The 22,023-nt window shown below is 55.2% G+C and overlaps 1 protein-coding gene across 7 annotated transcripts; it reads right to left on the reverse strand.

Annotated features, from left to right (window-relative positions):
• Positions 1-204: 204 nt before the first annotated feature.
• ADCY6 (adenylate cyclase 6) lies at positions 205-20,485 on the reverse strand. Of its 7 annotated transcripts, none has more exons than XM_036251746.1 (22): positions 20,447-20,485; positions 14,892-15,750; positions 11,220-11,369; positions 10,713-10,834; positions 10,508-10,619; positions 10,215-10,342; positions 9,525-9,683; positions 9,307-9,448; positions 9,064-9,192; positions 8,785-8,810; positions 8,415-8,562; positions 8,094-8,191; positions 7,830-7,917; positions 7,492-7,608; positions 7,068-7,226; positions 6,593-6,771; positions 5,691-5,726; positions 5,481-5,610; positions 4,932-5,195; positions 3,943-4,147; positions 2,828-2,952; positions 205-2,597 (listed from the first exon to the last, which is right to left on the reverse strand). In XM_036251746.1, exons 2-22 carry the CDS (start codon positions 15,747-15,749, stop codon positions 2,472-2,474), a joined length of 3,501 nt encoding a protein of 1,166 aa, XP_036107639.1. In that variant the 5' UTR covers position 15,750; positions 20,447-20,485; the 3' UTR covers positions 205-2,471. The 7 variants fall into 7 exon arrangements, with proteins under 7 accessions (XP_036107639.1, XP_036107643.1, XP_036107638.1 ...); XM_036251750.1 differs by lacking the exon at positions 20,447-20,485 and adding an exon at positions 18,694-18,731 and having other exon boundaries at positions 9,525-9,629; XM_036251745.1 differs by lacking the exon at positions 20,447-20,485 and adding an exon at positions 18,694-18,730.
• Between the last annotated feature and the right edge of the window lie 1,538 nt (positions 20,486-22,023).

Below are 22,023 nucleotides of genomic sequence, written 5' to 3' on the forward strand. Positions count from 1 at the left end.
CTTCACCTTGGCAGAGGGAAAAGCATAGGAAGCCCTCTGACCACAGTGGAGAGAGGTCCACCAAGCCCTTGGACAGGAGGCTGCCTCCTACACCAGGCTCAGCCAATTCTGACCCACCTGGGGCCCAGAACAGCTTCAGAGAACAGGGAATTTTACAAAGAGTTTGATTTTATTGATATTTAAATATATTAAATATTTCACTGAAATACATGGCACATCACCCAGCCCCCTCCCACAGTGGTTACAGTATAAAACCAAGTCCCTGGGCCTCCCATCCACTGACTTCCCCCACCAACTGGTGAGGAAGGGGACAATGGAAGCCCGGGGGAAGAGCATGGCTGGCACTGTGGTACAGGAAGCCAGGGTGTGGGCAGGCCTTTCCCACCTGGCAAGAAGCAGAGACAAATCACCCAAGACTGAGGTCTTCCCACTCTGGTCTCCTTATACCCTCACCCCAACCCCAGGGCTCCAAGCAGTCCCTATCCAGGAATATGGCTGGGGTGTGAAGCTGATTTTCTGTCTGGACCAACTCGTCTTTTCCCCTCTTCCTGCCTTGGCTAATGAAGTTCCTAATGGCCTGTTTGGTTGATGCATGAAGAGCCCCTGGCAGACAGTTCAAAAAAGAAACAGGTCTCTACCAGGAGCTCGAGTGAGAAAGGGCATGCGGAAGGGCAAGAGTGCCAGCTGCCCCTCCACTCCCAACCCAGCAGTCTGACCCTCCCTCCTCTGCCTCGAATCACCTCCAAAACAAAGCAATCTTCAGGCGAAATTCAGGCCAGTGACCCTGGCTTAAGTAGGTACAGACAGAGAAACCAAGGCACCGACTAATTCAGGCCAGAGGCAAGGAGATAGCAGGGAAAGGAACAAAAAGGAGGCAGAGATAGGAAGGGAATAGAGTCCCGCCTCCTACCTCTCCTGCCAGCCCTTGCGGGCTTCATGAGGACTGGGGAGCCAGGAACATGCTAGATTCAGGCTGAAGGCTGCGGAAGGTCAACTTTCAGGTTCCCCTGCCCCATCCCCTAGTACCAGTATCTGGGTCCTCAGAGGGATCCCATCCTACCCCAATCCCAAAGCATACCATGCCCCAGGACACCAGCTGGGAAACCCAGGAAATTCCTGAGCTTCTGCCCACCAAACCCCAGACAGTTCAGGCTTGGTCTCTGCCCTGGGCAGGGAGATAGTCATGCTGCACACGTGGCCCCCAAATGGCACTTAGGGATTTGGCACAAAAAGGACTCTTCTCCCCAGGGACCCCTTCTCTTGCTATGACACCAAATCCCACTTCTGTGCACCTGGACATCTCTCTCCATCCCTTGAAACTGAAAACCCTGCCTTATTCTCAGAGGACAGGCCTGCAAAAGAGAGGCAGCCTGGGGTGGAGAGCTGAGGAACAGGAGCGCAAGAACACACAGCCCTGGAAAACAGACACGCACACAGAGACCGACATGCACACACATGCACTGACACACAGGCCCTCCCCAGTGCCAAAGGCTTGGGAGGACAGGTTTGGGATCAGGGTCATCTTACTCCATGCCCTGGCCCTTTCCTAATTTGGCAATAGAAGGGGTAGAGATGCTCCGTGCCCCCTTGCCAGCAGACAGCAAGAGAGCACTGGGGCAGAGTGACCTGATCCTGACCCTCAGGGCCCTCAGACCAGAGTCCGGCCCCGCCCCTCTCCCTAGCCAGCCTGCTCTCTTTGGCACCTGCAGGTGAACTTCCAGCTCCTGATCTGACATCCCTACACATGTCTGCTCTCTGGCTGGGCATTTTCACAGTACCAATGAGACCAGATGCCCCTTTCCCTGGCACTTTGCAGGAACTGGGGCTAAATCTGAGCTGTCAGAAGTCCCTTTGTTCCCCTTTGGGGACAGATCATGGGACTAGGATTTGGCAAATGGAAACATTCCCCTGAAATAAGGATGGAGCTGGGTCCCGAGAGCATCTCCTTCCTCTGCCTGTGCCTAGGAGGGAGACCTGGCTGGGTCAGGGGGTCCCCAAGACCGTGCTGGGGATGCAGGCATAGCAAAGGCAAGCATGGAATAGGCACTCTTCACACCTGCCCCAGTCTTTGTACAAAATATTCCCAGGAAAAAGGGAAATGAGGGGCCCAGCCCTGAGCCTTTTGCCCAGACAGGGAAGGGCAGGCATGGCAAGCTGTCATTTCTATCTTTCAGGCAGGAAGGCTCCCTCTGCCACTTCCTCCCCTTCTCCCAAGAGCTGGAAGAAAGGAGAGGGAACAGCCCTGCCCCAATTTTAAAAGAAAGTCACTTGCAAAACCCTCTTGGTATCCCCTCATTCTCCAGCCTGAGGGCAGACAAGCATGGTCCAAGCACAGCTTGCTGGGGTGTTCCCTTTTGTGGTCAGCAGGGTCTTGAGGCTCAGTGCCCCCTGCCACAGCTTCACCCAGCGAGCACAGAGTCCACTCAAATGCCCACCTTGGTCCCTTCAGCTAAATTTGTAGCTGGGCCCTGCTAACTGCTGGGGCCCCCATTGAGGAAATAGGTGGTCATCTCCCCCTTGCCCTTCACCTTGACCAACCCTCGACACTCCAGCTGGTAGCCCTTGGCAGCTAGAACCTGGTACAGGTCCGTGGTCACCTAGGGGGGTAGGAAGGGAGAATGCTTAGCCTGGGATCCTTCCTGCTACATTTGCAGGGGCCCAGGGGTCCTCTCGTCATACTGGCTGCCCTCCCCAAATTCCCACCCCACCAACCACAGTACAATGCCACCCTGCCCCTGTCCTAAAGTCTGCAGAGAGGGACCTACAGAAGTCCCCTGGACCCATACTTGTCCATACTTGTCCCAGCCTCTGCTCACATTCCCCTCACCTGGATTCGGTCAGGAACCCCTGTGCTGTCCATCCGGCTAGAGACATTCACTGTGTTCCCCCAGATGTCATACTGTGGCTTCCGAGCCCCAATGACGCCTGCCACGACTGGACCCATGTTCAGTCCTGGGGTGGAGAGAGCAGTGTAACACTGTGATGAGTGGCTGTTCCAGGGTCAGCCCAGGGAGTCACCCCACTTCCTGGCACCATTAGAAGGACCCAGAGAAGAAAATGGCAAAGGGACAGTGACTTGGTTGTAAAGAATGGTCCTGTCAGCTGAGGCGCTCCCCCGAGTCAAGACAGCTCTGCTGTAACAGTAGCTAACCTCCTGAATGTGCGTTCTGTGCCGACCGCTCCGTTAAGCATTTCATCCTCTCAACAGCCCGGAAAGGTAGGTACCGTTATCCCCACTTTACAGGTAAGGTAAGTGAAGCTAAGAAAAGTTAGGCAACTTGCTAAATAAGCCAGTAAGTGGAACATTCAGAATTCAAACTAGTCTGACTCCAGAATCCATGCTATTAACCACTCCCATCCTCAGTTCATCTGGAGGAAGTGCCTCTTATCAGACTGGCCATAGATAAGGACACATACTGGAGTTGACATATACCTAGATTTGAATCCTAGTTCAACCACTTACTAGTTATTTAATCTTTGAGGTCAGTTTCTTTATCTATAAAAGGGAATAATAATGTGAGGATTAAAATGTGCTCACAGCCCAGCCGGTGTGGCTCAGGGACTGAGAAGTCCCAGTTCCATTCCCAGTCAGGGCACATGGCAGGGCTGTGGGCTCGATCCCCAGTAGGGGGCATGCAGGAGGCAGCCAATCGATGTTTCTCTCTCACATAGATGTTTCTATCTCTCTTTCCCTTCCTTTCTCTTTAAAAAAAACCAATGGAAAAAAAAAACAAAATAAAAGAATAAATAAAGTGTGCTCACAAATGTCTAGAACAGTGCCTAACACATAGCTGGCCCTCAATGAATGATCTCTGTCCTTCATATCAGACAATATGGTGAGAGAAAGGAATCCTTGTGGGAGTCTGTGATGCCATCCTGCCTGCTCCCCCAGCTCCTCCCAGAAGCAGCCTGGGAGACCCTCCTGCCAGCAGGCCCTCTCACCAATCTTCATCTGGAAGTTGTTAAAGGAGTGCTCGTTGATGTGCTTCATCTGCTCCATGAGCCGCATGGCGTAGTCAGCAAGGGCAGTGATGTGGGAGCGGCCCACCTGATCATAGGTGCTGGCATTCAGTCCAGAGGCAGCCATGTAGGTGCTACCAATTGTCTTGATCTTCTCCAGCTGCCGAAACCGCTCCTCACTGATGATCTGGACAGCACAGGGGGACCCAGCTGTCAAGGCAAAGAGGCCACACCCAGCCCTGCCCCAGAGCTCATTCCTTGCCATGCCCTGGCCCTCTTCCCCCACTGCCCTATCTCAATAGCTCCCCTCCTTTTAGCGAGAGAGCCTCCCTTCCAGCAGCTGCTGTCAGAGCAGGACTGAGGAGCCGGCAAAACAGGCCTCTGTCACCAGGCAGCTATCAGAACCCAGGTGAGGGCATGAACACAGAGCTTCAGGTCAATTCAATAGCTCACTCACAGAATCCAGAACCACAGAAAGATATTGAACATCAATTATCTCAACCCTGACCTTTTGGGAAACTGAGTCCCAGAGTGAGAAAGTACCTCCCCTCCAGAACAGTGGAAAGCCCATTTCTGGCCTGCATGTTCAGAACACTTCTTTATATTTTGTTTCTATTTCCTCTATTCAGGGGGTCCATCTTGCTTACTTGGCCTCATGGGGCTTTATCCACAGACTCATGCCTTCTTCTTCAATGACATTCACCTGGTACTTATCCTGTCTCCTCTAGATCCTCTTGTCCTCCTTTGCTCCCCAACAATGATGACCCTACCCCACTGGGGCTCACCTCCTTGCTGCCTCTGAACACCTTCATGGGTCCCAATCCTGCCTCCACTTACCTACCCTTATCCCTGCCCCTAACATCTCTGGGTCCCATCAAATCTCCCTCTCTTCTCCACCCACACCGTCCAATCCTTGCCTTCTCAGCCAAAGTTCTCCCCACTCTGCCAGCACCAGCTAACTGGACAAGTACCTCATCAAAGTCAGCAATGATCTCGTTGAGCAGCCGCAGGCACTCGACGCCCTCATTGTTTGCCTCCAGCTCCACGTAGAACTCAGAGAAGTTGGCAATGGAGGCAAACATGACAGCCACACACTCACACGACTGATAGTAGAGCTCATCGTTGCGGCGCTCCCGAGCCAGAAAGTGGGCGGCCACATCCTTGGGCAGAATGTTATGCAGCAGCCGCCGGTTGTATGCCTGGAGCTCCTCCATCTCCTCTTTCTCCCCTGTTGCCTGTGGACACCACACCCATCACCCATTGCCCAACATTCATAAGGGGTGGGTGCAGCAGCAAAAGCCTGGAGCTGGGCATCAGAGGGAACCACGTGGGAGAAGAAAGGCATGGATAGATGAGGCCTAAAGAACAGGCAAAGGAGTGAAGGGGGCAGGGACAGGGACAGAGAAGGCATGAAGCCAAGGTGGGCTTGGGGCAGCTGGAGCCTTGGCCAGCTAACAAGATGCATTTCTGGTTTGGCCTGGGCTCTGCCCCCCAAATCCTTCCCCAGTCCACCCAGTCACCTGCAGTTTCCAGAGGAAGTCCAAGCGGGCAGTCGATTCCACCTGCTGAGCATGCAGATACAGCGCCAGCGCAAACACCAGCAGAATCACAGGGGTCATGTGTTTGAGTGCCACCCTCCCTACAGCTGGGCTGTGGGTAAGCAGAGGCATGTCAGTGTCTGAAGGAGGAATCTGGCAGCCCTACCCTTCAGTGCCTCAGCCCTCACTCACCAGTCCAGCCCATCAAAGGTCTCATTGGAAGAAGCCCTGGAACAAAGACATAAGAGACAAAGTCATCAGTTCTTCCTGGGACACTGAGTGGGGGCACGGAAGGGGAGACAGAAACCACACTTACTGAGCACATACCATAAACCAGACATTGGGCCAGGGCTTTGCCTATAGTCACTCATTAAGAGCAGAGGTTCCACTCCTGGCTCCTCTACTTACCAGGTGTGACCTGGAACTAGTTGCTTAACTCTCCAAGCCTGTTTCCTCATCAGTACAAGAGGGATCAGATCTAAATAATGCATGCCAAAGGCTCAGCACAGCGCCTGACATGCAGCAAGCCTTCAACAGTGTTAGTTACTATCACCTTTACAACTACCCTATGGCATAGGTGGCATTATTATTTTACAGATGAGGAAATTAAGGCTCAGAAAAGTTAATTCACCTGTCTCAGGTCACACAGCTAATGAGTGGCAGAGCAGGGATTCAAACCCTGTGGATTCCAAAGGCTTTTTCAACTACACCAAGCCATGGCCATATCATAAGGGGTGGGGTTTTACAGAGGAAAAGCTGGTGATGTCCCAGGCAAAGCCCTCAAGTAGGAGTCAGAGGTTTTGGTTCCTAGCCAGGGCTCTGCCACCAAGCACTTGTGTGACCTACAAGAGTGGATATGAAAGCATCATGCAAATTCGAAGGGGATTTTTTTTCAATGTCTAGCCTAAAGACACAGGTGATTTCCCAAAACTAGTGTTTCCTTGAGATGACAGTTTGGGGCTATAAGCTGGGAGCTCCCCCACTGCCTCCTTTCCCCCTTCTGGTGAGGGGTAAGTGGTGACATTCCAAGGGCACAAGGGGCTTGGGTGCCAGAGAGGCTTCTGGGGGATGAAAGAGCCCGAGTATGAACTCACAAGCCATGGACGCCAAGCAGCAGATCATAGTTGTCAAAGATGGTGGCTGGGGGCCCCAGCAGAAGCAGCACCAAATAGATGAGCCCCAGGACAAAGACCATGGCCAATTTCCCGATGCTACTGATGTGCAGGAAGACAGAGCTGGCCAACAGACTCAGCAGCATGTTCCCGACGAAGTACTGGAGGCAACAGCAGAGGCGGTGTTAGGTGAAGGCAGAAGCCAAGGTGCCCTCATGCAGAGAGGCCCCGCTCTCCCCTGCCCGACCTAAACCCCTCCACACCCTCAAACCTGGACCTCTTTCACCCTCCAGTCATCCCCTACAGCACACCAGTGACCCCAGTGCTCCTAGAGTTGGTGACTCTGGTGAGATCCTGGGTCCCCAGTGCCCATCACCAGGCCAGGCACAGAGGGGTCGATAACTGGTGCTAATCAGGAAGCCCCTCCCCCCACCCTGCCTGAGCACTACTCGGACACCTCAGGGAAGCTGCAGGTGGGTGCGGTGCCCTCACACAGGGGAGCATCACGGCCCAGAGAATAATTGAGCTGCTGCAGGTGGCAGGCGGTGATGTCGGCAGGTGTTAAATTCAGCATCTGGGCTGCGCAGGTCCGTATGGGGGTGTGGTTACAGGTGAACTGCAGAAGTGGGGAGAGGTATATCAGGGTAACCAAGGAAGGGAGAGGTTACAAGGGCCATGCCCAGGTGTCATATACCCCAGGGGCCCAAGTTCTCACTGAGGAATGACAAGAGGTGGGGAGAGCAAGGAGGAGGGAAGTCTAGAGTTTACTTCACCCCTTCCTTGGTGAGAACAGGCTCCCTGACGGCAGGGAATGTGCCTTATTCATCTCTGTACCCCAGTACCCAGAGCAGTGCTTGGCACACAGGAGGGAGGACCTTTACCATGTTGGCGAGGGCAGAAGTGAACACAAGCAGGACCGAAAAGATGCCAACAGCAGTGCTGTGTGCCCGCGAGCGGACAATGCTGCGCGACAGTCGCTGCAGGACCTTTGGGAAAAGCTGTAGGTAGGCGAGAGATGAGTCGGAGGCCCCATCAGCCACGGGGTAAGGCCACCTCGGGGTGGGGCTCAATGGAAGAGACATGACCTTCTCCTCCCTCTCCCCATGCAACCACCCCTGGCCCAGCCTGCCCTCCTGCACCAGCCCCAGAAGGCCCTTCTCCCCATATGACCACCCCTGCCCAGCCTGCTCTCCTACAGCCCCGGAAGGCCCCTACTCACAGAGCCACAAGAGTACACGGCACAAGTCAGCACAGTGATCAGCAGCAGCAGGAAGATCCCAGCATAGATCCCAAGCATCAGCGTTGAGCTGGGGCGGAAGAGCCCAAGAAAATGTCACTCTGGAAGATCTGGGTGTCCCACTTCCCGCTCCCCAGATGGGCAGGGCTCAGGCTCCAGGGACTGTGGACTCATATGGGTGTTTAGGAAGATTCTGGGAAGTGCTGGAAGGAAGAGAGGCTGAGCAAGGAGGGGCAGGGCTCTCACTGTGGGAAGATGAGGAAGTGGATGAAGCAGATGAAGCAGAAGACCAACAGGGCACAGGCCACGTAGGCTCCGAAACGGGGATCCACTTTCTGCGAGTACTGCGGGAGAAGAGGCTGAGCTGGCGCTGAGCTCTGCCTAGGGGAGGGGCACACTATCACGGGCCTCAAGGGGGAGAAGCAGTTGGCCCCACTGATAGGAATCCCCACTGTGACCTGTTTCACCTCCCCATTCCCAAAACCCTCTCCCGTTCCCTCACCTGTGCCCAGACTTTCCTGCCTGGCCCTGCCTCCTCCCACCCTCCTCCTTCAGCATCCCCCAAACCTTCTTTTCAAGGTCCTCTCTCTGGAAGGTGAGCAGGAACCTGCGCACGTGGTCCTTGCGCAGCTGGTCGATGCTGCGAGCATCGATGGCACGGCCCAGGAACTCGTCTACCTCATCCTCAGGGTTCAAGGCATCTTGGGCACCACGGCTGAGGGCAGGGGACATGGAGTCACCAGGTGCATAAGCATGGCCAGGTGAGAGGCAATGAGAAGGGAAAGGAATGGGCAGCACCCAGAGGGAATGTGCGTGACTTTGTACCTGCTCCCACACATCTAAGGTCCAAGAGGGGGGGAACCTCTGCTCCCTACAACCCTGTCCCTGGTGCAAATGCCTTCCCCTCCTCCTCCTCTCCCTCAGTAGCCCCACTTACTTGTCTTTGCTGGAATCATCAATGCCCTAGAGAAAGGGACAGAGTGTGAAGTGAGGTGAGTCGTTCTCTGCTTCCCCATCCCAAACACTCCTGAGAGCTCCCCCATATTCTTTGGGGAGCTTGGGACCCCTGGGATGAAATCATCTCTCCTACCCCCAACATCAGAAATCATTCGTAGAGATGGCAGCCACAACAAGGAAGGCAGAGGAGGGAAGGGGTCACAGAGTGTTAAGGGAGACAAGAAAGTGAGGCCCAGGTCTGGGTGCTGCGGGCCCTCACCATCTGGCGGAAAGCCTTGGAGTCCTTGGTCCGGGAGAAGGCTCGGTCGGGCACCCAGCGTGGCATCAGCCCTTCCATGGAGTTGGCCCGGGTCCGCTGCAGCTTGGCCAGCATGGCCTTCTCTTCTTTCTGTGTGGGCGGCACAGGCACAGCCTCAGGAAAGAGGTCCAGAGAAGGCCTCTGCCTGCACCTCCATTTGTCCTTCTCCCCACTTGTCCCTCCCCTAACCCACCCTGGCCTGACCCGTTTCTGGCTGGTGCCCAGGATGAGAAAGGTCTCAATGTGCTGCTCCTTGAGGTATGCGTTGCGCTCACCGCCATGGCCTGGCTCCACCTCATAGTCCCCATTTAGGTACTGCAGCGTGGCCCGAGTGATGTGGATGCGGCTGTGTGGGTACAGGAAAGTGAGACCTGGGCTCTCCCACCCTGCTCCCATCCTCACCACCTGGACCCCACACTCACCCGGCCCGGCCCCCCGCCTCCATGTGGTTGGCCAGAGTCACGTCATTGGACCACACATCGAATTGCCATTTCCGCAGGCCAAGGACACCGCAGTGCACGCGCCCGCTGTGGATGCCCACGCGCATGTTCACGTTCACACCTGTCACCTCACGCACCAGCCTGGGAGGAGGCGGCTCTGGCTCAGCTCCTGGCATGGTCTTCCCTACTCCCAGCCCAGAGCCCAGGCCATCCGCTCCCCTCAGAGCCCGGGGGGGGGGGGGGGGGGGGGTTAGGGTTAAGCCCAGAGGCAGGGCACAGAAGCCCAGCCCTGGCTGGATGTGGGCTGAAGGCTGCATGGGGCTCAAGGACGAACATTTGAGGACTGGTTTCACCAGCAGGGGCCCAGCAGCATCTGTGGAAGTGAGCTAGGAGAGGAGGCATCACTGCTCCCCACAGGCCTGTTCAGCTGGCATTCTCGCCAGCCCTTGACCCCTCACCCTGGTTCCCCATCCTCATCCCCACTGACTGTAGTCTCAGGTACACAGGGGTCTTTACAGGGGCTGAGAAAAGACCCATCCTCCTCCCCAGTGATGGATCTCAAAGACAAAGAAACTGGCCAAAACTAAGGAAAAACCCTGAGGACACATCAAAGGGTAGGAGCAGTCTGGGGCACCTGCAGTTCCAGGAAGCCTGGGAGGGGGTGCTGCTTACGAGATGGCCTCGATCATGTCCACCCCCATCTCCACACAGCAGTGGGCGTGGTCTGCCCGGGCCTCGGGCAATCCTGACACACAGTAGTAACAGTCCCCTAAGATCTTGATTCTCAAGCAGTGATTTTCCTAAAGAGTAAAGAGTTGGAGGAGAGTCACCTTACTCTCTTGCCCACCCTGGCTGCCTGGCCCACCACCCTCACTGCAGACTCTATCTGCCCCACAGCCCCAGGCTGCTACCAGCGAGGCTGTGTTCTCACCACAGTTGGCCCACCCGAGCCCCAGCACCCTCACCGCAGCCAGCTTGTCAAACCGGGCAAAGAGCTCATTCAGGGTCATGACCAGCTCCTGTGCGGTGCACTGGGATGCCAGGCTGGTGAAACCTTCAATGTCTGCAAACAGGATGCTGTGGAAAATAGCAGAAGATGGAAGGTGCCACATGGCCCTCAAAGACTCCCAGACCCCCCAGTTTTCCTGGCATCCTCCCACCCCACCCTACCTGACATTGTCATGCTTCTGGATGTAAATCTTGTGGAACATCATGTCTTCTTTCTTTGTGTTGATGTCTTCTTTCATCTCCATGGCAACGTGCTGGGGCAACACTGACAGCAGTAGCCGCTCCTAGACCGGTGGTTTGAACAGGGCACCGCTATTTTCTTGGCCTCGCTTTTTAATCCTTCCTGGTTCCTCCACATCCTCAGAGCCCTCCCAGACCTCTTTGGAGACCCGCACTTTCCTTCTGGACAGTAGCCTGACCCTTCTCCATCAGAGCCCTCAGCAGATGGACATCCCAACCCTCTCTGACCACCCTCCACTCAGTCATGTCTCAGATGTGCTCCCACCTACTACCTCCCACTCTTGGACAGGACGGAAACCCCAGTGTCATAGGGCCACTGTCATACACAACCATTCATACTATTCCACAGAGTTGTAAGAGGCAGCAGATCCAAACTGCAAGTTATTTGGGGTGAAGTGAGGGAAGGCACCTCAGGGAGAGCAGCCCCACCTGCTGCCGATTCTCATGCTGCAGGTGCAGCCGGGCTTGGATGTAGCCACGAGTCTCCTGAAAGGCCTGGCGCTGAGACACCTCAGCCGGGTAGTGTGTGCAGATGCCAATGACATTGGTGCAGAGGAACAGCAGCATGTTGGCACCGAGCTGCAGGAGGTGGCAGAGGCAGACGGGTGACCACCCTGCCCATGCACAGGCGTGACTAGCTAAAGTCTGTACATGAACTCATTTGGGGAGGAAGCCAGGATCCTGCGCCATCTGTCCCCAAGCTGTCCCCACCCCCACAGGACTCCAGCTCCCTTCCTGGATCACGGCATGGCTAGAAATGAGATCTTTTCACAGCTCCTGGGAGCAGAAGCACTAACCAGGGCCAGGTAGGTCACGAGCCTGAGCCCAGCACTGATTTCCTGCCCTACAAACACCCCAAACAAAAGACAAATGCTCTGCTTCTGCATGTGTTCCTCCTAGCAGGACAATGCCCAGGAGACCTGAGCTCTACAGCCTCCAGTGTGTACCAGGACAAGTCACCTCATCTCTCTGGGCCTCTGTTTGCTCACATAGAGCCTGTGGAGGGAGAATAGGAAGGTCTCTAAGGTCCCTCCCAGCCCCAATATCATAATAATTACTATTATTATTACAGGAGCTAATTTATTTGCTGCTTACAATGTGCCTAGATCCTGTATAAAACAAACGTATTTCTTACAACTCTATGATGTAAGTAACACTATCTCATTTTAAAGGTGAGGGACTCAGGCCCAGGGAAGCTAAGTTACTTGCCCAAGATCACATAGCTGGTGGCAGTTGGTGTGAGACTTGAGTCCAGGGCAGTCATACTCCAAAGCTTCTGTCCTAACCCTACTGTACACAACATTCCAGGTGTCCAAGGTTCCTACGCACTCCATTTACCCAAACTCTTGAGGCCCAGCCTCAGAGTCCAGGCTTAGGAGCCATCAATTCTAGAAACACAAAGAACCCTTCCTAACTGAGATGGGGTGACACCATGCCCAGTCACCCCCAACACTTGGCCCCACAGCCTAGGACCCTGATCCCAGGATGTTCAGCTCTCAATCTTCATCAGTAGCACTAACTAGAGAGGGCAAGTTTCAAGGAAGCTGGCCTCACTGCTCCTGAAATTCAGGGGTTAACCTGGCATTTGTGGTTCCACCCGAGTTGGTTGGGCAGGGCTCTGCTTTGGGGAGAAGGGAGGGAAAGGGCACCAACTGGAAGCCTGGAGTTCTGGGCTCTGCCGGCAACCAGAACTAGTCCTGCAGATTGAGCCGGCAACTTAATCTCTGGGACCTCAGTTTCACTTTTCTTGGGTTAGATAGAGGGGTTCTGGCTAACCCCTGAGCCATTTCCAGCTCTGACCCTCTAGCATTGCCTCTCAGTCTCCCTTTGCAGTCCAGCTTACAAGGCCCCCCTCCCAGCAGCAGGGGTGAAGAGGGGGGCACACTATCTCCCTCAGGGGTTTCTAAGAATAGCCCCCAGAGGGGGAGAAGAAAAGGGGGGGCAAACCGAGTAACTTCCCTTCCTGGCCCCAGGAGCCCAAGAGGAAAATGTGAGTCATGGTGGAGGGAAGGGGAAGGGGGACGAGAGACTGAAATAGATCTGTACACAGACCCCTATCAAACTGTGAGAAAAAATGGATGCCAGGGCACCGTAGGAGACTCCAGGCTGGGAGGAGTTAGGTGGGTGAAACTCTGTGTGTCTGAATGAGTGGATCAGAGACTAAAGGCTCCTTCCTGTGAGTATGCACGGGGCTGACTCTGGGAAGGAGCTGCCCAAGGAGCCTAGAAAGGAGGCCACATCCCCACCCCATCCAGAACCCACAGGCCAGCTGGGTGCAGTGAATGGTCATCAGCTCAGGGAGGAGGTATGGGCAGCCCTGGCCCACGGGACTAGCACAGGGGCAGAAGTGACTTTCTCCACTTGTCCCGAGAACGTGCTTGCTGGGACCCACTGGGTGAGGCAGGTGCCCCTGGGGAGCAGGAGGCTGGCCTCAATGGGACTGTGCCACCCCAGTCAGGCTCTGGGCCTGGCTCTGGGCACCTTGCCAGCTGAGAGCAGGGAAGAGACACCCACCCGCCCCTGCCCAGCCAGAGAAGGTAGGGGTGGGAGGGGAAGGGAGGTACCACCTCCAAGCTCCTCCTACCCCAGAAGGGCAATCCAAGTCCAAAGCTCAGTTCGATAGCTATCCTGGAGGGAAGTGGGGGGCTAGCAGGGGCAGAAGGCCCTTTAAGAGGTCTCACAGTGCCCTGCAGGCATAAGCTCCACAAACAAAAGGGCTATAAAGTTACTTTTAAAAAGGTACATTCTGTTCCGGGAGCACAGGCTAGGCAGGGAAGGGCATCAGGCCAGAGCACCCAGCTTCTCACCCTGGGAGCCCCAGGCAACTTCCTCTTTGTGGGTGGAGCTAAGGTGGGCTACAGGCCACAAGTTCTGAGCAAGGCAGAGGGTGGCTCCCTCAAACCTTGAGCAAGACAGAGGACTGCACCTTCTAAATCAGGGTGCCGATGGCAGGACCATGAGGCATGATGGCTGGGGAGCTGTGCCTACACGTGGCAGCCTCTGAAGGATCACCTGGACAAGACAGCCTGGCCTCTGCTCCCTGCTCAGGGGGATAACATGACACAGCAGACTCCACAGTTCGTGTCTCTCTGAAAAGGACTTCCTGGATGCCCCTTCACTAGGTATCGCCTACAGGGTTCCCCACAGCTCCCAGCCCCAGGTGAGAAGGCTGCCCTGCCCTGTCATTAGACTCACTGTGGGAGAGGGCGGGGCCCTAACAGCAACATGAGGCAGATACTATTTTTATCCCTGTTTTATAGACTGGGAAACTAAGGCTGAGAGAGGCGAGGTTAGTTGTCTAGGATCTCACAGAGAAGCATACAGCCCACTGGATGACCAGGCCCTCCTGCAGCCAAGCCTTTATTTCTCACTCCACACCGTTCTGTCATGCCCCACCTCACACACCACTAAGAACTGGGAGGCAGCGGCCAGCACAAGCAGAGAAACTTAAGGCAGGGCTGCCGACCCCTGGTGCCCAGCGGGAGAAGGCGGGATAAGCTCAGACCTAATACTCCTCTCGTCTGCAGTTTAACCCCATTCAAACCACTCCTAGCCCAGGAGAGAACTGACCCTGCTCTTCCCCTTCCCTGTCCTCTCAGAGACAGCGCTGGTCCAGGAAAGAGGCAACTGCTCCCTCACTAACTAAGGCCTGTTCGATTCCTCCAGATCACCACCTAGTGCTACTTTTAGAGATGGCACCAGGGCCTGGGTCTCAGGTGTCAACTTGGGACCAGACATGTCAATGCCCGGATGGTAGCCTACACTATTCTCTGGGCCTGAAACATCACAGTTCCGTCTCCTGTCTACAGTCTACACTACACTATTTCAAGGGCCCCAGGCCAAAGAGCTGTAGACTGTGGCCTACAGTGAGAGTACCAACTTGAGTCCTGGGGCCCTTCTTCCCCTCAACAGTGCCCCCTGCCCCAGATCCCAAATGGAGGCTAACCCCTGAAACTTGGCCTCCCATCACTTGCCCCTCCTCCCAGGTATAGCCAGATATCCCCGGACCCCATATCCACCCATGACTCACCCACCCTGGATTACCAAACACCTTCTCATTCCCAGCCTGGTGCCCCCATAACCATCTTCCTGACCACCCACCTGCTTCCAGAGAAAGGCATCACCACGGTTAAGTTGCCAGGCCAAGATCAAATGCAGGGTGGAGAGGCCCAGGCCACTGAAGACAGCTGCCCGCATGCGGATGGGTAGGAGCGTGTAGGTGATGTAGACAAAGAACACGGGGCACCAGAGGCCTGCGGACGGGCTGTGGGGGTTGGCTGCCAGGGCGCCCCCGATCTGCACAGCTGCCAGGATGCCCAGCACCACGTAGCTCACCACCCACATGGAATCCTGGCGAAAGCTGTGTCGGTTACACACCACCATGAGCACCACGAAGAGGACGGCTGCACAGGCCAGCAGGGCCACGTAGGCAGGCTGAGGGCGGGCGGGCACGGCGTGGAAGGCCAGCAGCACAGCCGAGAGCAGCACCAGCACCGCCATCAGCAGCGTGAGGCTGCTCTGGTTCATCTGGAAGAAGTACCGCTGATACAGGCGCTCCAGCTTGGCTGAGCGGAACTGCTTCGACTGGAACACCTGCACGAGACGCCGCCAGCAGGATCGCCCGCTCCTGGGTGCTACATCAGGTGCTACCTCAGCCACCCCAACTGCTGCTGTTGTCTCAGTGTCCTCAAAGCCCAGGGCCACGGCCCGCAGCCCCAGCTCAGTGCCTTTGCCTGGGCCACCCCTCCGGAGTAAGGCCTCGTCCTGCCAGGGGCACCGAGGTGGTACCGCAGGGGTGGGGCTAGGTGGCTGTGCATCCTGGAGGCAGCTCATATAGCGGGGCGCGCAGAAACCACTGGTCCGAGTCCTGTAACGAGGGCGCTTCTGCCCATTGCGTTCACCCCAGGCTGTTTTCCGTTCATCCACTTTGGGGACCAGAAGGCCACTAAACCATGACATGCTGCAGGGGGAAAGGAATGAGATGGTATTAATACCATCATCACGGCCTGCCACCACCAGTAGCTATTATTAACTGAGCACTTCCCATTGCCAAGTTCAGTGCTTCAGACACATCATCCTCATAAAATGAATCTGAGGGAGACAATGGTATCTCTATTCAGCAGGTGAGGAAACTAAGACAGAGAGGTGAGGTAACTTGCCCAAGACCAAGCAGCCACTTAAGTGTAAGAAATAAGATTCTAATCCAGATCCATCAGATTCCAAAGTGGTACACTTCAACAGTCACCTCTTCCCTAAAAGGCACTGATTTCTTGGTGATTACAAACAGTGCCTGCGTCAATGAGCAGAGCCACCCCTGGTTCAGGAGGGTGCATACCCTGAGCACGAGGACAAGCACCAGCCCACACCAGTCAATTGTTGACCCTGGTGTTCAGTGGAGCCAGATCTGACTTTTCAACAGAAGCTGAAAACAAATATGTAGATTTTAATGAGACATCTCCTGATTTCTAAGTGTTGGCAAGTAATTTGCATTTTTCAATACTGCAAGCCAAATAAATCAAGTCTATGGAATGGATTCAGCCTGTGAGCTGCCAGTCGGTGACCTCTGTACAAAAGGGAATCTTTCCACATCCTTCCCCATCACACTCATACACACACACTCACACGCTGTGCACATTTCGCCAAGCTAAATTCAACTTCTCCCTCAGGTCACAGCTTACATGGAACTTCCTCAGGAAAGATGTCCCAGCTAAGTTTGGTTCCCTGTTTACCCTCCGTACATTTCCTCCATGGTACTTATCACAATTATAATTAAATCATCCTTTGTTTAATGTGTGTCTCTGTCCCTCTGACTACACATAGATTATATCTATTTTGCTCCATACTTATCCCCAGCACTTGGCTTATAGTAGGGACTCAGTAAATTTATATTGAAAAGATAGAAAGCTCAAGGGCTTTGGTATAGAGCAGCTAACGTGAAATAATAATGATGATGCCCTGGCCAGTTTGGCTCAGAGGTTAGAGCGTTGGCCCATGGACTAACGAGTCGCGGATTCAAGTCCGGCCAAGGGCACATACCTTGGTTGCGTTTGTCCTGGACCCTGGTCGGAGTCCTGCAGGAGGCAGCCAGTCAACGTGTTTCTCTCACATTGATGTTTCTCTCTCTCTTCCTTTCTCTACCTCCTACGCTGTCTGAAGATAAATAGAAAATTATCCTCGAGTGAGGACTAAAAATAATAATAAATAATAATGATGATGAAAAATCCTATCATTCTTCATTTCTCTCACTGCACTCCGGTCCTCTTAGCCGGTCCCTGATACCTGATGCACAGGCCAGCCTGGGACCTTGCTTCTTGCTGTTCCCTCTGCCTGGAACAAGAGCTCCTCCAGGTCATGGCTCAAATGTTCCCTTATCGTGAGTTTTCCCTGACCACTCTATTAAAATAGCAACCCCCTTTCCTGGAGCTCCTATCTCTCTTCCTAGCTTTATGCTTTATTTTTCTCCACAGCTCTTATCAGCAACTGCCATTCTATATATTTTTATTTGTTCATTGTCTGCCTCTCATAACTGGAATGTCAACTTTGTGAAGGCAAGAATTTTGGCCTGTGTTGCTTACTGCTATATCTGCAACCTCCCTAGGGTCGAAATAAATGTTTATTGAGTAGCCCTGGCCGGTTTTGCTCAGTGGTTAGAGCGTCGGCCTACAGTCCAGAGAGACCCGGGTTCGGTTCCCACTAAGGGCGCGTACCTCGGTTGCAGTTTGTCCCGGGCCCTGGTTGGTCATGCAGGTGGCAGCCACTTGATGTGTCCCTTTCACGTCAATGTTTCTCTCTCTCTCTCTTCCTCTCTCTCCCTCCCACTCTATCTGAACAGAAAATGGAAAAATGTCCTCAAGTGAGGATAAAAAACATAAAATAAATGTTTATTGAGTAGATGGGTGGATGGATGGATGGATGGATAATACTCCCATGCACTTTCTCTGTGCTTTAAACTTTTCAAGGTCCTTTCACATGCCTAAATCCATCTGACCTTCACCAAAACCCTGTAAAGCTGGCCACCTGGGGCACAGGATAGATTTGACAGAAAACGAAAAACAAAAAAATGAGGTCCACTACAGTGTTATATGGCTGACCCAAGTTACAGAGATCGTGAATAACCAAATCAGCCCGAGTTCAGGTCTCCTGGAGTGAAGTGTCTGAAACTGGATGGGAGGACTCCGTGACAGCACGTGTCTCGGAGCTGAGCGCGGCTCCAGGTGAGGTGAGAGCACTGCCACACGTGGAAGCCTGTGTCCCCGCCAGCGCCACACTCCTCCATGCCCACAGGGCACCCTGTGGGGCTCCTTGTACTTAAACCTACAGTCAGCAGCACTGACATTTGTACTCACTAGGGGACAAGGGGAAAGTACCCAGCACCTGCTCTAGGTGGCCACAGGACCAGCTGCTCCAGCCAGACAAGCTGTGCTCCAATCAAACACCCAGGGGCCCACAAAGCAGAATGCAAACTGTGATCTCTCTGCACAGAGGAAACCCCTACCCCTGGTTCACCCGCAGCCAAGTTTTCTCAGCATCCCTTCTCCTATATCCCACAGAGCAGCGCATCCTTCTGACTCCTTAACATCACCAACACCATCTGGAGAGGCAGTCAGAAACCTAACACTTTTGATCAGGCTGTCATTTGCAAAAGGTCACCAAAGAAAGCCTGGCTCTTCAAAATATTTCATTAGAACCATGATCTTTGGAGAGAGACCAAGTTTCAAACCTTGTTGCGATTATTTGCCATCTGCATGGTCTTGGACAAGTTACTTAACTTGCCTGTGTCAGTTTCTTCATCTGTACAATGGGAATAGTAATAGTTGTGAGGAAGGACCCTAACAGTACCTGTCACACAGTACAACTCAATAAATAGTTCTGATCCTAAGCCCCTTCGAACCCAAAACTCTACCAGTATCCAAGAGATGGAATGACAGAAAAGTCGTGAGCAAGAACATCCATCTCCCCAGTCAGTCAGACGCCTGGTTCTATCAGTCCCTGTGTCCTCAGCTGTCAGTCCCCAGAGCTGCTGGAGACAGAGCCCAGAGTGAGCAGGTTTCCCACCCCACCCCATGACATTTTGCCTCAGTCTCCTCCCACTTACCAGTCCCCTGACCTGTTACTACCCCCACCAGCACCACTGGCCCAGACCTCTGTTCCCAAAGGAACTGTTTCTGGCCATGTTCCCAGCCCTCTGGAAGCACATCCTAACATCTGGCTCATACCCACAGAGGAAAGGGCAGACACTGTCCAGGGGAACACATGACCCTCCCAAGAACACTCTGACTCCCACAAGGGGATAGCTTCAGCGCTCTATAATTGTCCAACCAACTGCAACCATCCCGCCCCGGGCTCCACTCCAGGCACTGCCCATCTTGGAGAACTCACCCCATGTCAGGCTGGTATGGCAGAGAACAGGGGAGGGCACTGTTCAAAGCCACAAAATTTCCCTATATGGTCCCCCAATCCTCCTTGTCCAGGAACCCGTCACTGTGAACCACAGACCACCTCTCTCTTCCCAGAGACAGGCTCCTGAGCTTGTGCCAACCATCTCCTCCTCCCCTGGCCCAGTCTCTTCACTCCCTGTAGATCTGCTGCTCCAGGCGCCACGGGCTCCCACATGTCCATTCAGCCTGGCAGACTGAAACCCAGTGCCTCCCATACCTTAAGTCTCTCCCAAACCCTGATCCTCCAGCCTGAGACTCAAAGTCTGAAGCAGGCCAAAGCCCAGCCCCAAGGATGGCTCTGTCCACTGCTTTGCCCAAACCTTCTTCCTGGCTACTTCCTGTCCATCCTCTCTCCAGGGCCCCTCTGTTCCTGCCCTCCTTGGCAAAAGGAGGCTCCAGGGAATTTAACACGACTTCAGAAAAGTTCATGGTAGAAGGCACTGCCCAGGCAGGGCCCTTCAGTGCCAGCACCACCCACCATACTGGGACATGGGCCTCAATTCCAGGCCTTTCCAGATGTAGAGAAGCCTCCTCTGTATATGGAGGTCCAGCATTACCTTCTCCTTGCTTCCCCAGCCTTTGGTCTCCCTAAAGACTGCAGAAGGCTCCCACCTCCACCCCCAACCACACAAGTCCTGCCAGGCTGCTCCACCTCGAAAGGATACTCTAGTAAGGGGAAGGTATGGGGAAAGAGTCCCACCGCCTGATTCACCACTAGCGTTGCAGTGAGGCCCCAGAGCTGGTTACTTGGTCTTCTCCCGGGCCCACCCCTGCCACCGCCCCTCCCTTCCATTCCCAAGGTCTGGGGGAAGAGGAGGAGGACTCCTGCAGACTGGGGCATCCCTCCTTCCGCCCAGACTGCCTTTCCTTTCCCGAAACACAATCACACTCTAACCCAAACTTGGAGGCTCGCCCCACTGCAAAAAACCTCTGGACAGCGCCTCCCCCAGTGCACGCCTGTCCCCCGGCCGGAGCCCGCCGGGAATCTGCTCTGGGTGGAGGAAGGACGCATGCGACAAGGAGTGTGGGCCGGGAGCCTTGCGCCCCCATCTCCTCCCCGACCACCTCCTGCCGTCCCCAGCGGCCTCCGGCTCCCCGCAAACACCTTCGAGGCTCCCCATGCCTGCTCCCTCGCCCCACCAAGAAACTCTAGGAGCCGGGCGCGAGTCCTCCAGCCGCACCGAGCGCCCGTTTCCCCCGCTCCCGGGCGCGTCTCACCTGCCGGCCAGGGTCGGCGCCTCCCCAGGGCCCCCGCCCCGCCGCCCCCGCGGGCTCCGGCCGGCGGGCCGGCCGTCCCGCGGTCCTGCTCCGTGCCCGCGCGTCCCGGCCGTCCCTCCCGCCGTCCGCCGTCCGCACGGCCCGTGCCCCCTCCCTGCTGTCCAGCGCAGCCGCCCTCTACCCCGGATCCAGAAGTCCCCTCCCCGCCGGCTCCCGAACTCCCCGCCTTAAAGGCACAAGCTCCTTTTGTCTGGGCACCCCTCCCCCCCAGACGCCGGGCTGGGCGGCCCGCTCCGGTTCCCAGGAACAGGGTAGGGGCGGAGGAGACCAAAGAAGGCGACCCCTCCTTCCGCGCGCCCCCTCCTCTCCTCCGGCCGCTCCATCCCCCAGTCCTGGGAAAACAAGCGGCCACTGTTCTGGGATCAAGACCCCGGGGGGGAGGGGGCCGTCCAGCCGGCTCCGGGTTCCCTCCACCCCCGGGCTGCATCCTCCAGCCTTCTCCTGCCACCCTCACCCAGGGGTCTCCCAGCGGGCCCGCCAACCCACCCTCGCGCAGCGATCACCCCGCCCCGCACACAGAGGGTCGGCTTCCTTCCTGTCAGGGACCCCTGGGGCCAAACCCGTGCCAGGCGCCCACTCCCCACCCTTCCCTACATACCTCCCCCAGCCCCCGCCCTGCCTGTCACGGCCCTGCTCCCTCCCGCGGGAACTCTGTTTAATAATTAATTAAGATTTCATTCCACAAGGTGCCAGGTGTGTGCGGCCTGCTTCCCCGAGCACCACTTTTTCCTCCTCCCCCAACTCTCTGGGGCAACGGCCGCGACGCGAACCTACTGCACTCAGAGCCCAGAAGGAGGAATGAGGGAAGGGGCACTCTCCACTCTACCCGCCCGCCCCACTCACTCTGGGGAGCTCCTCCCCGGCACCTGCCAAACGGCATAGTCCCTCCCCCGGCACTTTTTACCCAAGGATAGTGCATCCCTGCTGAAGGGGTTGAAAGGGGGGTACATTGCTAGGGGCACGAACTGAGAAATTGTTTGGGACTTTATTTCCCACGTTTCCAAGCCTGGAGGAACAATCCAAGTTACCTGGGTGGTGGGAAAGTCTTGTGCAAGCTGCGTTAACCCTTTGAAGGTTAAATCAGAAAGGGGAGAGGTTAAATTCCCAGGAGGTAGGTGAGTTAGAGGGGATGCCATTCCTCCAGAGCTGGGAAGGGGAAAGCTTGCCTGCCACCCCTTGAAGACCACCTCTGTTCTCTCAACCAGACCTGTGCTCCTCTTCCCTTGGCAGCCACTTCCCCACCCAAGGTCCCACAGACTAGATATCTCAAGCTGCTCCCTCCTCAGACCCAGCCCTCCTTACTTCTTGTCCTTCAAAGCCCAACTCTTGTCCATGCCCAATCTCCACCAGGATTCCTAAACCCAGGACGGAGCTTGAGGCAAGGAAGAGAAGGAAAGAATTAGGAAAATGCATTTCCATCATTTATCAGGCATATATAATTGCACACTATATACACTTACTCTCTTGGGGACTCATCTATAACATGGGGATGAAACTTGTCTGCCTTATCTTTCTTA

Source organism: Molossus molossus, unplaced genomic scaffold (assembly GCF_014108415.1).
Source record: "Molossus molossus isolate mMolMol1 unplaced genomic scaffold, mMolMol1.p scaffold_m16_p_10, whole genome shotgun sequence".
Classification (NCBI taxonomy): Eukaryota; Metazoa; Chordata; class Mammalia; order Chiroptera; family Molossidae; genus Molossus; species Molossus molossus.

Excerpts from the sequence above, each read along its gene's own strand:
- ADCY6 (XM_036251746.1), bottom strand. The coding sequence starts at position 15,749 with ATGTCATGGTTTAGTGGCCTTCTGGTCCCCAAAGTGGATGAACGGAAA. Across the intron at positions 7,609-7,829 it reads CCGTGTACTCTTGTGGCTCT|CTTTTCCCAAAGGTCCTGCA; the intron begins GTGAGTAGGGGC and ends GCCTACCTACAG. Across the intron at positions 4,148-4,931 it reads TCATTGCTGACTTTGATGAG|ATCATCAGTGAGGAGCGGTT; the intron begins GTACTTGTCCAG and ends TGTGCTGTCCAG.